At 40.8% G+C, this 13,654-nt stretch overlaps 1 protein-coding gene across 1 annotated transcript in view; it reads right to left on the minus strand.

Annotated features, from left to right (window-relative positions):
- LOC126458434 (cytochrome b5 reductase 4) overlaps positions 1 to 13,654 on the minus strand; it is a 328,355-nt gene that overhangs the window by 77,403 nt on the left and 237,298 nt on the right. Inside the window, exon 6 of the mRNA XM_050095489.1 lies at positions 4,884 to 5,375. Within this exon, the coding sequence (XP_049951446.1) occupies positions 4,884 to 5,375 (492 nt within the window). The remainder of the gene's footprint in view (positions 1 to 4,883; positions 5,376 to 13,654) is intronic.

Genomic DNA, 13,654 nt, shown 5'->3' on the forward strand with positions numbered 1-13,654 from the left:
AGTGGATGTGGCTGGTATCTTTCTGTAGTTAGTATGATACCCATCATGTAGACCTTTTCTTTGAACAAATGACAACCTCATCTAAAGTCAATGTGTAGACTTTTTCAGCATGCATACTGGGTTCATACTTTCTTAAGACACAGTCAGCTAGCACTTCTCAGATTTCAGGGTTTAGGAAAGCATAAAAAGAAATAAAGTGTAATCTGTTTATAACATAAAAAATTGTCCTTTGATTCCTGCAGTCACATGGATTTTGTCTTTTGTGCTAGTTGCCCCCCCCCCCCCCCCCTTACTGTTTCTGCAATGTGTTCAGCTAACCTTTCCTTCCCCCTACTATTCAGGTAGAGGCCACGATTAGTGTATCTCACTTCCCAATCGCAGTAGGTCTCAGCACAGACATGAGACACTGTTTCAGTCAAAAGCAACTCGCTGAGCTCTTTGCTTGTCATGATACGATTTTGGAACAGTATTTGTAAAAGCTTTCCGCTGACGTAACAACAACTGACTGGATCATAACAGAACAGGCCAAATTATAAGCAAAACTGCCTTGCCAATCAAACCACGCAGCAGAACCACCTGACCTGTGGGACTGGGGGCTCTCTTTTGTTCAGAGTTACTGTCCAGAGCAGATACTAAATGGCTTAGTCTTCTTTATCTTTTCACTTCCCTTCTCCTCAGGCTTCTGGAGTTACCTTCTCTCGCCAAATGATATGCCATACCATCTAATCGCCATTACAAAATATAAATTATATTTTATTCAAGGAAGGAGTGTCAAACATTCAAAAAGGTACATGCTACCCTTGGAGCAGCAGACCTATTTCACAGTAATAAATCATCCTTGTCAAGTGACTTGAAAAAGTTAGGATTTCTCTACAAATCCATTTCTGGCCACATGTTATTAATGGATATTGCAGCCTGGCAATGCTACTTTTTTAGAGAATTAGTAGGAACAGATTTTGGTATCATTTGGCTTGATAAAACATGGGTGAATGTGGGACAGTTCAAAAAATTGCTGAGCAGACTATACCATCAGCTGTAGTATACCAACTCCAATCTGCACAAGGAAAGGAATAATTGTAGCACATGCCGGAAATTCGAAAGGTTTTATTTCTAATTGCCTGCTACTGTTAACTTTAAACAAGGCCTCCGATTACCACAAAGAGATGAACCATAATAATTTTGTGAAATGATCTGAAAACACAGTTGTTCAAAACCTAACAGAAAGACTATCATTGTCATGGATAATGCTCCACATCATTCTGTTATACACAACACAAGGTGCATACAGAGGCAACAAAGAAAAACTACATTGTTTGCTGGCAAGAAAAATGTAAGGTATGTTTGGCAGTTACCCAACAATGGCAAAATTATTAGAACTTGTGTCATAATACAAGCTAAAGAACTCTGTTCACACTGCGGTTGGAATAGCAAAAAAAATATAGGCATAAAGTGCGTAGGCTTCCTCCCTACCAGTGCCACTTCAGTACAACAGAACTGATTTGAGCTCAGGTTAAAATTATATTGCTGCAAAAACTAAAAAACTACACTAACCGAAGTGGAGAGGCTTTTGAAGGATGCAGCTGAAACAGTGACACCAGAAGACAGGCAAAATGTAGTGAACCATGTGAAAGGAGTGATACAGGAAGCATGGAACAATGAAGGTGTGTGACAACAGTGCATCAAAGAGTTGATAGTATCTGTCACTAAGAGCAGTAACACTGATAGTTTCACTGGCTTGGACTCTGAATTAAGCAGTGTTTTCCCATTGTCTGATTAATATGCAGTGTATAGTGTACTTTAATGAAAATCTTACTTCCATTACATCTTGTGTTTGTGACTTTATTGACGTCAGTTTCTCTTTCTTGTTGTGAGGCTAAGGAATACTGTTCAACCACCTCCTACCATCTCCTTATGGTAAGTTAGTCTGCAGTTTAACTACATTTCATTTTGTGTAGACACCAAAGCATTATTTTATGTTCATAATAGTTCTCGAGATATGCAATGATAACAAGGAAACTTTTCTGGATATGAAAATTTTCCTGTTTCAATAAACAACGTAACACCAGCCCTAACCAAAATTAAGAAAAGATTTTTGACATGCTTAGAGATACCACTGAGATCAATGCTATATGTAAATTGCAGAATTTTTACATTATTTTTGTAGGTGACAAGACTCTTTAAATTTCATCCTTGTTATGAGTTAAATACCAACACAATTACGTAAAAACACCCTTTTCACAAGCATGCACAACACAGTATGAAAATTTTAAAAGATTTGTTACTGAGTGAAATATTTTAGTAACCAACAGAAATAAAATACTATTGCTGTGGAAGTGTTAGTTTTTTAAATATGACATGATAAGTTTGAAGCTGTTTATGAACAGTACAACTTAATCTGTTTCAAAAACTTAACGTTACTCTTTCGTCAATTAAAATTAAGGATAGATGTCTGGCATGCTGAGACACACTGTACAGGTCTATATCATAAGCGAATTTGAGATTTTTTACTTGATTTTTGTTGAAGACACAGGCTTTCAAGTGATTTTTTTTATCATTGCAGAAAGTGATGCACTGTGGTGGCTGCCTGCAGACTTTACTTGATGTGATAATGCTGCAACTTTGGAACTTAAAAGTCAATTGACAACTAGTTTAAATCAAACTATAGGAATCCAGCTGAGGAGTAAATGTTTAAACAGCTTTCAATCACAGACTGAGCCTCAAACAGAAAAAAATCAACAACTTCTTGACTCCCACAACAGATCAGTTAATTGCACATATGATAGAAGTTGTGGCAATCAATGGAATACAGTTGTTGCACTGAATCCTGGGAGGGATATGGAGAGAAAACTGGGTACGCAGTGACTGTACAAAGGGATTTTAAATACCCACATTTAAAAAAGCAAATATGAAAAAGTGTTCCACTTGGAGTGGACCACATTATTACCACACTCCCTAGAGATACTGGAATTGATTCAGGAAGAGACACTGAGACTTATCCTAGAAAGGCAAGCTGAAGAAGATCAGCATGTATTTGGAACTAATAAAGGAACAACTGCCCTTAATTTTGCATTCCAATAAATGACGGAAAAATTTTAGGAGAAAGGAGAAGACCTGATAGTAGCGTTCCTAGATATAGAAAAGGCACATGAAAGTGTGCCAAGGTATAAAATATGTGACTGCATGGAAAAATCAAATAGCCCTCAAATCTCTAATAACAAAATTTCAGATGCTGTGTGATAACTGTGTGAGCAGTGTACAAGCAGGAGACAGAAAGCCAAAATGATTTACGAAAAAGAGAAATGTGCAACAGGACAGTTTCCTTTCCACCATTACTTGACATCACACTCAAAAGACATCAAAGAAGTGGAAAAAGAAGACCTAAATGCTGTTGTATTTGCAAATGAAGTCACCATCTGGGGCAAAACCAACGTGGAAGTTACAATATTATTGTTCTCACAGTTCATCCAAATACTGAGATGTGCATATGAGCCTAGTGAACAACAGTTTCAGTGATTTGTGAGAGTAAGTAAAACTGCATCTCTGGCTACAGCAGTGATGGGTTTTTGGCAAGAAGTCATAGTGAATGAATGATTCTATGGGCCGATCACGAGAATCTGACTTACCTATGGATAATGATAAAAATTCATACGTGGAGAAAGCCAAAAATAACAATAAATGGTAATTATCTGTCTAAAATTTCCTGAAATCAATTAAAATCGATTTCACAATTCGTACCACATCCCCCTTCAGGAAAATGGGAGAAGAATATCTCTACAAGATGGCAAGCAATGAGAGATGTTATACAGTACAGAGAAAACTGGATCTGTGGAACACCGATTCAAAGCATTTAATTTAACTGTGAGCAAAACGAGATTGTGACAATGCGAACTAGTAGAGCACATGCTACACATAACTTATTTTTGGAGGGGAAGAGGGTTGAGAATGTAAATATTTTCACATATCTTGGTAGAACTGTGGCAACAATGTACGAAAAGATAAACATCTACTTACCCTGAAGATGAGGAGAGCTTACTGACATTCCTCCAGAACCTCAACACCTTCTTTCCCATTCGCTTCACCTGGTCTTCCTCTTCCCAACAAGCCACCTTCCTCAATGTTGATCTCCACTTTAAGAATTGCTGCATAGAACCCCTCTTCACATCGCACCCCACTAACAATACCTTCACTTCCACAGAAACCACCAATTCCACATCAAGAAGACCCTTCCATACAGCCTAGCCACCCACACCTCTGTATGTTCCCACAGGTTGCATTAGCGTCTTCCCCGCATGTACCCTGTAATCTCTCCAGCTCCCTGCACCACGCCTCTTCCTTGCACCTCCTACCCACCCTAACTAGACTGTTTCCCTCATCAGGTGCAGTTGCTGTTGCAATCAAGCCTTAGTGTTCGTTGACAGTTGCTATGCATGTGCAAATCATTAAATCATTTGTGTGTGTGTGTGTGTATGTGTGTGTGTGTTTTACTTCTAAAGATGGACTTGATGAAAGCTCAAGTATTTCTAGCATTCTTTTTGATTCTGCCTGTCTGGGACTCAACAGCTCCTATACACAGTGAGTAGCAGTGTACACTTTCCATATTACTGTTATGCAGTCTTTGACTTCCCACTGATTTGGTATTGCTTTTTACTATGGTTTCATAAGAATATAGACTTCAACTGAGAAGACAAAAAAGAAGATATTTTTCATTACAATGCAGTAGACAGATTTTTTGAGTGACAGATTAGTTACTGATACTGTGCTGACACAACTTTGTATACACAAGTTATGACTTCTTGTGCTAATTATTACTTGCTACAAATTCATATATTTAAGACTGATGTGACCTGTGAAATATCAATACAGTAATCAAGGGCAATGCTAACCTTCTATGTCTGCATGAAGTTTTATGTGATGACCCAATGGAAACAGGCTGTATATCTTCTTCTTAAAAGATAACACAAACAATTTGGTGTTGTGGGATACTGGTAATACAGTCTCTATGTTCATTATATCATGTTCTGGTTCACCTTGTACTGTACTTGTGCTTTCATTGTCATCACACGGTCTTCCGAAGTTTGGCCACATTTTTTCTGTCCTTTTCTGGAACTGTATCTCTACCTTTTCCCTACTTGCAGTAACAGAACACGGCCACACAACATCCTCTAAAAGATTGTAGTGCCACAAGTGTACATCCACACCGATTCTGATAATAACTTTAAGTTCTCTCTCACCACTAAGACACACCTTTACATATGGGAACAGTACTTTAGTATAGAAAATTAAACTAAGCGATGAAAGCTTCTGATACCAGTCCATGCGTGGTCTCTGAACACCTTTCTTCACTTCTGTCTGTGGGATTTTTCCATTCACCAAATCTACAAACGAAACAAAATATCAAATGAGTATCAAAAATATTATGACATGTACTGAAACTAGCTATGAGCACTAACCAAACTTAACGTCTACAGAGGATGTCTGGATAACAAATTTGTCTACAATCCAAAACACTTTTTTACTGTACATAATAGTTCAGAATACAGGAGAACAGAAGCTTTTGAAATGTGGTGCTACAGAAGGATGCTGAAGACTGCATGGGTTGGCTGAGTAACTAATAAGGTGGTACTGAATGAAAATAGGGGAAAAAGAAATTTACGGCACTACTAGAGTAACAGAAGGGATCAGTTGGTAGGATAAATCCTGAGGCATCAAGGAATGGTAAATTTGGTAATAGAGGGAAGTGTGGGGAATAAAAATTGTAGAGAAAGACCAAAGTCTGACTTAAGCAAGCAGGTTCAAATTGATGTAGGCTGCACCAGTTATGCAGAGAGGAAGCGGCACAGGATAGACTAGCATGGAAATCTGCATCAAACCAGTCATCAAACTGAACAACAACAACATTTTAAAAAAGAAAAAAACCTGGGAGGGATGGAGGAGGAGGGGAGAGGGGGAGGAGGAGGGGGAGGAGGAGGGGGGGAGGGGGGGGGGGAGAGAGAGAGAGAGAGAGAGAGAGAGAGAGAGAGAGAGAGAGAGCAGCTGCAGCTGCAGCTGTAGGAGTAGGGTAGGGTGTATGACACAGTAACAAGGTAGCAAAAATATCAGGAATAATGTATTATTGTCAAATCTGAAGAATGCACAAACATACATCACAACTGTCAATTTCTTACAAACCGTGTGGAATGTGTAACACCTAAACACTTGATAATTCTCATGAATACACAACACATGGAGACACTTTTGTGACAAACAAATGTTTACAAACAGGTAACACATTCAGAAAGTTTAGTTTCCCGTAAGATATTGAAAAATGTACCATTTTTAAGCAAATTTCACTGACCCACATGGATCCCAATTTAAGACAAAAGGAAAATTTGAAATTAGATAAATGTATGTATGAACTATGTGCGGTGAGTAAGTACCCGTTTTGGGCAAAAAACTCATAAAAACACATTTTTACAAGAAAAACCATTTCTTAAGCTATTTGCTACATAATTATCACCATAGTTCAGAAATTTTTCTTCACAGGAAATCAACTTTTCTATGCCTCCTCCATGGAAAGATGCCAAAACTGCAGGCAGACTCTGCTAAACAATGTTTTTGCATCATCACTATTGACAAAGCCAGTTCTCCAAAATCTTGCTTGAAGTTCAAGAACAAGTGGTAGTCTGAGTGAGAGATAGAGGCTGTACAGCAGGTGATCAAACTGCTCCCAGCCAAACGCTGAATATGGTTTCGAGTGACTCCAGCAAAATAGGAATGTGTGTTGTCATGAAGCAACTCAATGCACTGACTGAGCATTCCATTCCATTTCATTTTGAATTGTGTACCGAAGTTTTCTCAAAGTGTCACAGTATAGTACCGCACTGATGGTTTCATCTCTGGGAAGGAACTCAACGAGCAGAAACAATGCAAAGAATAAAAAAATGAAAACTGTTTTCAGCAATGGCTGTCTTCACTGGCGGCATCTTTCTGTGAAAAGGGCACAGAAAAGTTGGTTTCCTACTATGACAAATATCTGAACAATGGTGGCAACTATTTAGAAATGGAGTATAAGAAATGTTCTTCCTTGTAAAAATAAATTTTGGTCGAGAAAAATGTTTTACGAGTTTTCCAAAACAGTACTTACTTTCCGTACATGTCTCATATAATGAGAGAGATTTACAATATTGTAACCACTTTTCTGATTCTACAGGTTTTGTAACAGCTTCTACATCAGTATGCCAGTCTTTGTCACAGAGCAATATTTAAGCATATACTTCACAATAAGTAAAGATACCATCATCAGAAAAACGGAGAATACATGTACTACAAGTAGTAAATAAAGTGTACAAAGGCACACACTATGGTGGTATGCAGACATAGATGTAGATACTACTAGCCACAGAAAAATACTCAGAAACATCAAAGCTAAAATAGCAAAATACTTGAAAAACAAAGTTCTGCATCATCTGCTGTTAACAGATCTAATAAATTCTTGTGAGATGGTATGTACAGAATTATCAAATTTATTACATGTGATGATGTAATAAGGAATCTGAGCTCAGATATTAAGAAACATGTTATTCCGCCTCATGTACATAAATTTGAATGACTAGATTGTGCAGTATATCTTGAAGCTCCCTTTGTGCTGAAGCAAATACAAGTGAACATACAACAGCGAACAAGAATTCTCTTCTGTTTAATCACTAAGCATGCATGAGTAAATGGCATTCAGTCATATATGATACACATTTGCTTGTGTTACACGAGTTGCATGAGCGAAGGAGTACTGCAATGAAAATTTTTCTGGGCTCCAAAAGATATACAGCACAAATACCAAATATGATTGGTATAAAACTGTTGAAGCACTCTGAGGTCCTACTGGGGATGTGAGAAAGACAATCAAGTCATTAGATGGGAACCAAGCGAGTAAGTACAAGCTTTTTAATACTATTTATTGAAAATGAAAAGCACAATACACTTACTTGAAAGTAAACAAGTGTAAATATGTTTCTATTTGGTTGATTAAAATATATTGAAACTATATGAACGATGTGATTATGCTCATTACTTACATGGATGATATATCACTGTTATGTCAGAGACCTCCGATGATAAATAATAGTAGTTTACATGGGATCCCACTGTTTGTCCTCTAACACACAGCATAACAGATTTTAACAAGTAGTCTGTGTGACAAATCATATATGAGGTTTGTCCGGAAAATACATATAAAAGTTAAATAATGTCTTTATGTTAAAGGTTGCAATCACCGCCAGGTGGGACTACTGCTGTAACCAATCCCATCAACGCTCAGTTCGAGTCAGAGCACTCTGCGTGAAGGTGGGAGTGTGCGGCAGCTTGTTGACAGTTACCCTCTTTCACCTGCCATCGGCATGGAGCTCTCTCTGATTGAGGAACAGCGCGTCAACATCAAGTTTCTTGCAAAGCTAGGCAAGAATGGCCGTGAGATTTTTGAGTGTTTGAAACAGGTTTACAGAGACAATTCTCTGAAGAAACCAACCGTGAACAAGTGGTTAAAAAGGTTCCGGGATGGCCGACAAGAAGTGAACGATGACCCTCGCCCAGGACGCCCGTCAACATCGAGTTCCGATGCAAATGTTGAATGAATTCGGGCTTGTGTTCTTAAAGACTGTAGATTGACAGTCAGAATGATTGCTGATGAGCTGTCAATACCCAAAACAATCATTCACAAAATCCTGACACAAAAACTTGAAATGAAGAAATTGTGTGCGAAAATCGTACCGAAGCTCTTGATGCCAGAACAGAAAGTAAAGAGGGTTGAGTGCTGTGAGGATTGGTTGGAAGCAGAGGAACGAGGGGACTTTCTCAACTGAGTCATCACTGGAGACAAGTCCTGGTTTTACGAATTCGATGTGGAGCTCAAATCTCAAAGCAAGGAATGGAAACTAGCAGGAGAAAAGAGAACAAAAAAGTCGCGAAAAATCAAGGTCCAATGTGAAGACAATGTTGATTGTTTTCTTTGATTCTAGGGGCATTGTTCACAAGGAATTTGTCCCTCCCGGCCAGAGTGTGAACAGAAATTTTTACGTTGAAGTTCTGACATGTCTCATAGCTCTTGTGGCCCGAGTTCGACCAGAGTTGGCAAAAGGGGGCAGGTGGATCCTTCATCACGACAATGCGCCCGCTCACACATCACTCGTTGTGTGCGAGTTTTAGGCCCGAAGCTCAATCACCGTGACAGACCACCCGCCTTATTCACCCGATTTAGCCCCGTGTGACTTCTTCCTGTTCCTGAAATGCAAAATGGTGCTTCGGGGGCGGCACTTGGGAGATGTGGAAGCCATCAAGGCGGAAACGACATGGCAACTGAACAACATCACAACTGAAGACTTTCAGCAATGTTATCAACAGTGGAAACGGCATTGGCAGAAGTGTATCGCGTCTCAGGGTGAGTACTTTGAAGGAGACCATATTGTAATACCTGAATAATTGTAAAATAAAGTTATTATTCATATTCAACTTTTATACGTATTTTCCGGACAAACCTCGTATATATTTCCCAGTTCATTAACTGTATTGTATTGGCATTATCTTCCTTATACAGACTTTAGAAAAATCCTGAAATTGCTTCACTTACGTCATTGCAGACATCATAAATTATATGATATATAGCAGCTTTTAAAATGTGAAGCAGTCACTAATGTACATGTCTCAAGTTGCTAATAATCAGATTGTAAATACTATGCTTTCTTCAGGTTATGTTGTCAATCAGTAATTAGTGTTGTGTTTTTAAGTTTCCTCCTAAATGTAATTTGAAGCCAACTAATAGTGTTAACTGACATATGTGGGAAATTCTGGACTTTTGCCACGCAAAGTACATAGCGACTGAATTCTGAAATGACTGGGAATGACTCAAGAACCAGCAGTAACTGGCCAACCGGACAATGATGTCAACAGCAAGTCATCTGAAAGGAAACAGGTGGACAACAAGAGGGGGGTAGAATTGAGATGACACAGCAGGATAACACATCCAACGGGTATGCCAAAACTGAAAACCTGAAGATGTAGCGAATCTAGAACCAAAGCAACGGTATGTAGTGTGTTCCATACCGGAGTGCAGGGAAATCATAACTGACTGACTGAGTCACTGTGCTTCTGGCTTTTGAAGGGCAGCCAAGAGTGCTGGTTGGCCAGCAGGACACAGATGGGCGATGATGGCCAAGGCAGTGGGGGCTGCAGTGACACCTCCACTTCCTTACCCGTATCCACGGTAACTGCCTCAGGTGCCCTAGAGTGTAAGCTCCTGTGTGAGTGTAGTATCGACAAAGACAGCCTTTCAAGATCCAAGTGAACTGCTGTCAGCAGCAGTCAGAAGGCACGAACAGAGTTGGTTGGTATTCTGTTGTTCCAAATCCCCTCACAGTTTAATCACCACAAGGCACTGCCCGTGAGTGACATCCACTATCGCCAGCATCCATAAGGGTTTTGCCCCATATGAATATACCACACAGCTCAGCAAGCCAATAGCACCCAGCGTTTTGGGTCCATGGTTCCTTAGGCTGTTAGGCCCGGAGATGGAAGAGAGTACGCAGTTGCTGCTCATGGAGTAGCTCTGCCAGGCTACAATTGCAGACAGAAGTGGTGCCGTATGCTAAGAAACATCAAGAATGCAGCTGTGGTGGTTCAATCACCCCAACTTTGTGGAGGCGATCGGAGGTTCAACCACACCAACTTCATAAAGGCAATCGATCTCCTGCTTAATGGCTATCTGTAGGGAGACAGAAATGTGCTGTACCTGACAGAAACAGTGCATTGTGTGTAGAAGCAGGGATACAAGAGACTAGAAATTAGTTGCACACTCCAGGCCAGGTTTGAACGCAGGCACGAAGGCAGTGCAGAGATTATCAAGTTCCTGGAAGGAAACTCTGAGAGATGGCCTGAACCTCATCGGTGATGGAGAATCCAAACAGAGAGAAGGCATCCAGACTGAAAAGGATGCCAGCAGAGTGACTGTAAACAACAGACAGTGTGATCAGGTGTGTGACATTTTTTCTAGGCACCAGCGATTGTGAATTGACTATGAAGGATTCAAACTGTCATCATAAGCAACCAATGTACAGGTGGTGGTGGTGGTGGTGGTGGTGGTGGTGGTGGTGGTGGTGGTGGTTAGTGTTTAACGTCCCGTCGACAACGAGGTCATTAGAGATGGAGCGCATGCTCGGGTTAGGGAAGGATTGGGAAGGAAATCGGCCGTGCCCTTTCAAAGGAACCATCCCGGCATTTCCCTGAAACGATTTAGGGAAATCACGGAAAACCTAAATCAGGATGGCTGGAGACGGGATTGAACCGTCGTCTTCCCGAATGCGAGTCCAGTGAACCAATGTACAGGAGGACAGGGTCAAGTCAGGAGAACCCAGATGAGTTTATGTTTGATAGTCGATCAAGGAAACAGTAGCTCTTTTGTCCAAGTGGAAACAGACATCCTGGTTCGCAGCTGTAAGGTTGAAAAACAACTTAGTAACAGAAGGATCGCCCTGGCAAACAGCTGCCTGGAGCTTATGCACCATCCCTTGGCATATGTGGCGAGCCGAACCCAACTGCACCAATGCTTTACGACACACAGTTTGGAAATGCCCATCTTTTCCACAATGGGTGCAGTGCAGCCAACAAACAGGACAGTCCATACATGCGTCTGCTGCCAAGCAATCAGGGTAAGTCGGAAGACCCACATACTTACCCTGATGGGGTGTGACTGGCTATTCAGAAGTCATTGACATATCAGAAACCAACGAATCACAATGACGTCAACAGGGAGAAGGCTTACGAGAATTCTGCCCGAGGCAGGAACTGGGCCGCTGCTACTTGTGGCCAAGCAATTGGGGATTCATTCACTACTTGCGTAATCTCAAAAGAGAGTGAAATTTTCAAAATGTCATCCAAGGAAGAGCTGTCCAGTGTGAGGGTCACAGCATGCACTACCATACCAGAAGCCAACTAGATCACTACATCTCAAGTCAAAGAATCTGCATATGTGGTCTTGCAAACCAGTTTGCACATGTGAAATCACAACAGAAACTTTACCCCTTGCAGATCTGTTACCCATGAGTGATGTGACTCATCGGGTTGCTTGAGGTATTGGTGCAACTCAAGGTGCATAGTTACCATATGGACTTCAAAAATGATGAACAGATCATCTCGATCATAAGTGCAACAGGATTCTAGAGTGGTTCCAACATCTTTAATAAGAAAAATGGTTCTGGGGAAGCCCAAGAAAGGGAAAGCGACCATTGTAGAGCATCAACAGAAACCCAAAAGTACTGGTTCTGCAACTGAAAGTATGCATCTCAAACTTCTTTGGCATTGTTAAACAGTGGAAACATGGGTAGCTCTCTGCCCAGGTATTGACCACAAACTGGATGGGTTGGTTACCCTGAACCTGTAGCTGACCCTTCAAAAGCTGAATTTCCTAATGGGGTGAATCAGTTTGCTGCTGCTGATGCTGTCGTCGTTGTCATCATTGAAACTGCTGCTGGAGCTGCTGCCGCAAGTGCAACTGTTGCTGTTGCACCAGTTGCATGAGCTTGGCATCTGTGGGATGCTGCTAACCTTTTACTTCATTGACAATTACAATGACTGAAGAATCAGCCGAAGATGGATGACTGACCAAGGTCAACAACAGCAAGTCACCTGAGTGTGCACAGATGGATAGAAACAATAGAGATGGCACAGCAGAGTAAGAAGTGCAGCAAGTAAACGAAGATCGAAAGCCTAAGACACAGCAAATCTAGAATGAAAAAGAACGTTGTGTAGCGAGACCAATACTAGAGTGCTGTAAAATCATTACTAACTGACAGAGTTGAGCTGCTAGCCCCAAAGGGTAGCCACAAGCAATGGTAGGCCAGTAGGATGGGTGTGGCTCCATAGCCAAGGAGGCAGTTGTGGCATCAGCGCTCACAGATTATAGTAGCGCCTCCTAGCAGCTGTCGTCAAGGTCCATGCCTTCCAACAGGCTTTTGATATCACTGGGCTGTGATAGCAGAAAATAATTCTCTATAAATATGAAAGTTTTGCATTGTGCACCAAAGTTCCAAAGAAACTGGTATAGTCATGCGTATTCATATGCAGAGATATGTAAAGAGGGAGAATACAGTGCTGCAATTGGCAACCCTATAGACAACAAGTGTCTGGTGCAGTTGTTAGATTGGTTACTGCTGCTACAATGGCAGGTTATCAAGATTTAAGTGAATTTGAATGTGGTGTTATAGTCGGGACACAGCATCTCTGAGGTAGCGATGAAGTGTGGATCTTCCCATAGATCTTTTCATGAGTGTACTGTGAATATCAGTAATCTTGTAAAACATCAAATCTCCTACATTGCTGCGGCCAGATAAAGATCCTGCAGAAACAGGACCAACGATGACTGAAGAGAATTGTTCAGTGTGATAGAAGTGCAACCCTTCTGCAAATTGCTGCAGATTTCAACGCTGGGCCATCGACAAATGTCAGCGAGAGAACCATTCAACAAAACGTCATCGATATGGGCCTTCAGAGCCGAACACCCACTCATGTACCCTTGCTGACTGCATGACATAAAGCTTTACGCCTTGCCTGGACCAGTAAATACTGACATTGGACTGTTAATGACTGGAAACATGTTGCCTGGTTGGACGAGTCTTGTTTCAAATTGTATCGA

The sequence above is a fragment of the Schistocerca serialis genome, chromosome 2, assembly GCF_023864345.2.
Source record: "Schistocerca serialis cubense isolate TAMUIC-IGC-003099 chromosome 2, iqSchSeri2.2, whole genome shotgun sequence".
NCBI lineage: Eukaryota > Metazoa > Arthropoda > Insecta > Orthoptera > Acrididae > Schistocerca > Schistocerca serialis.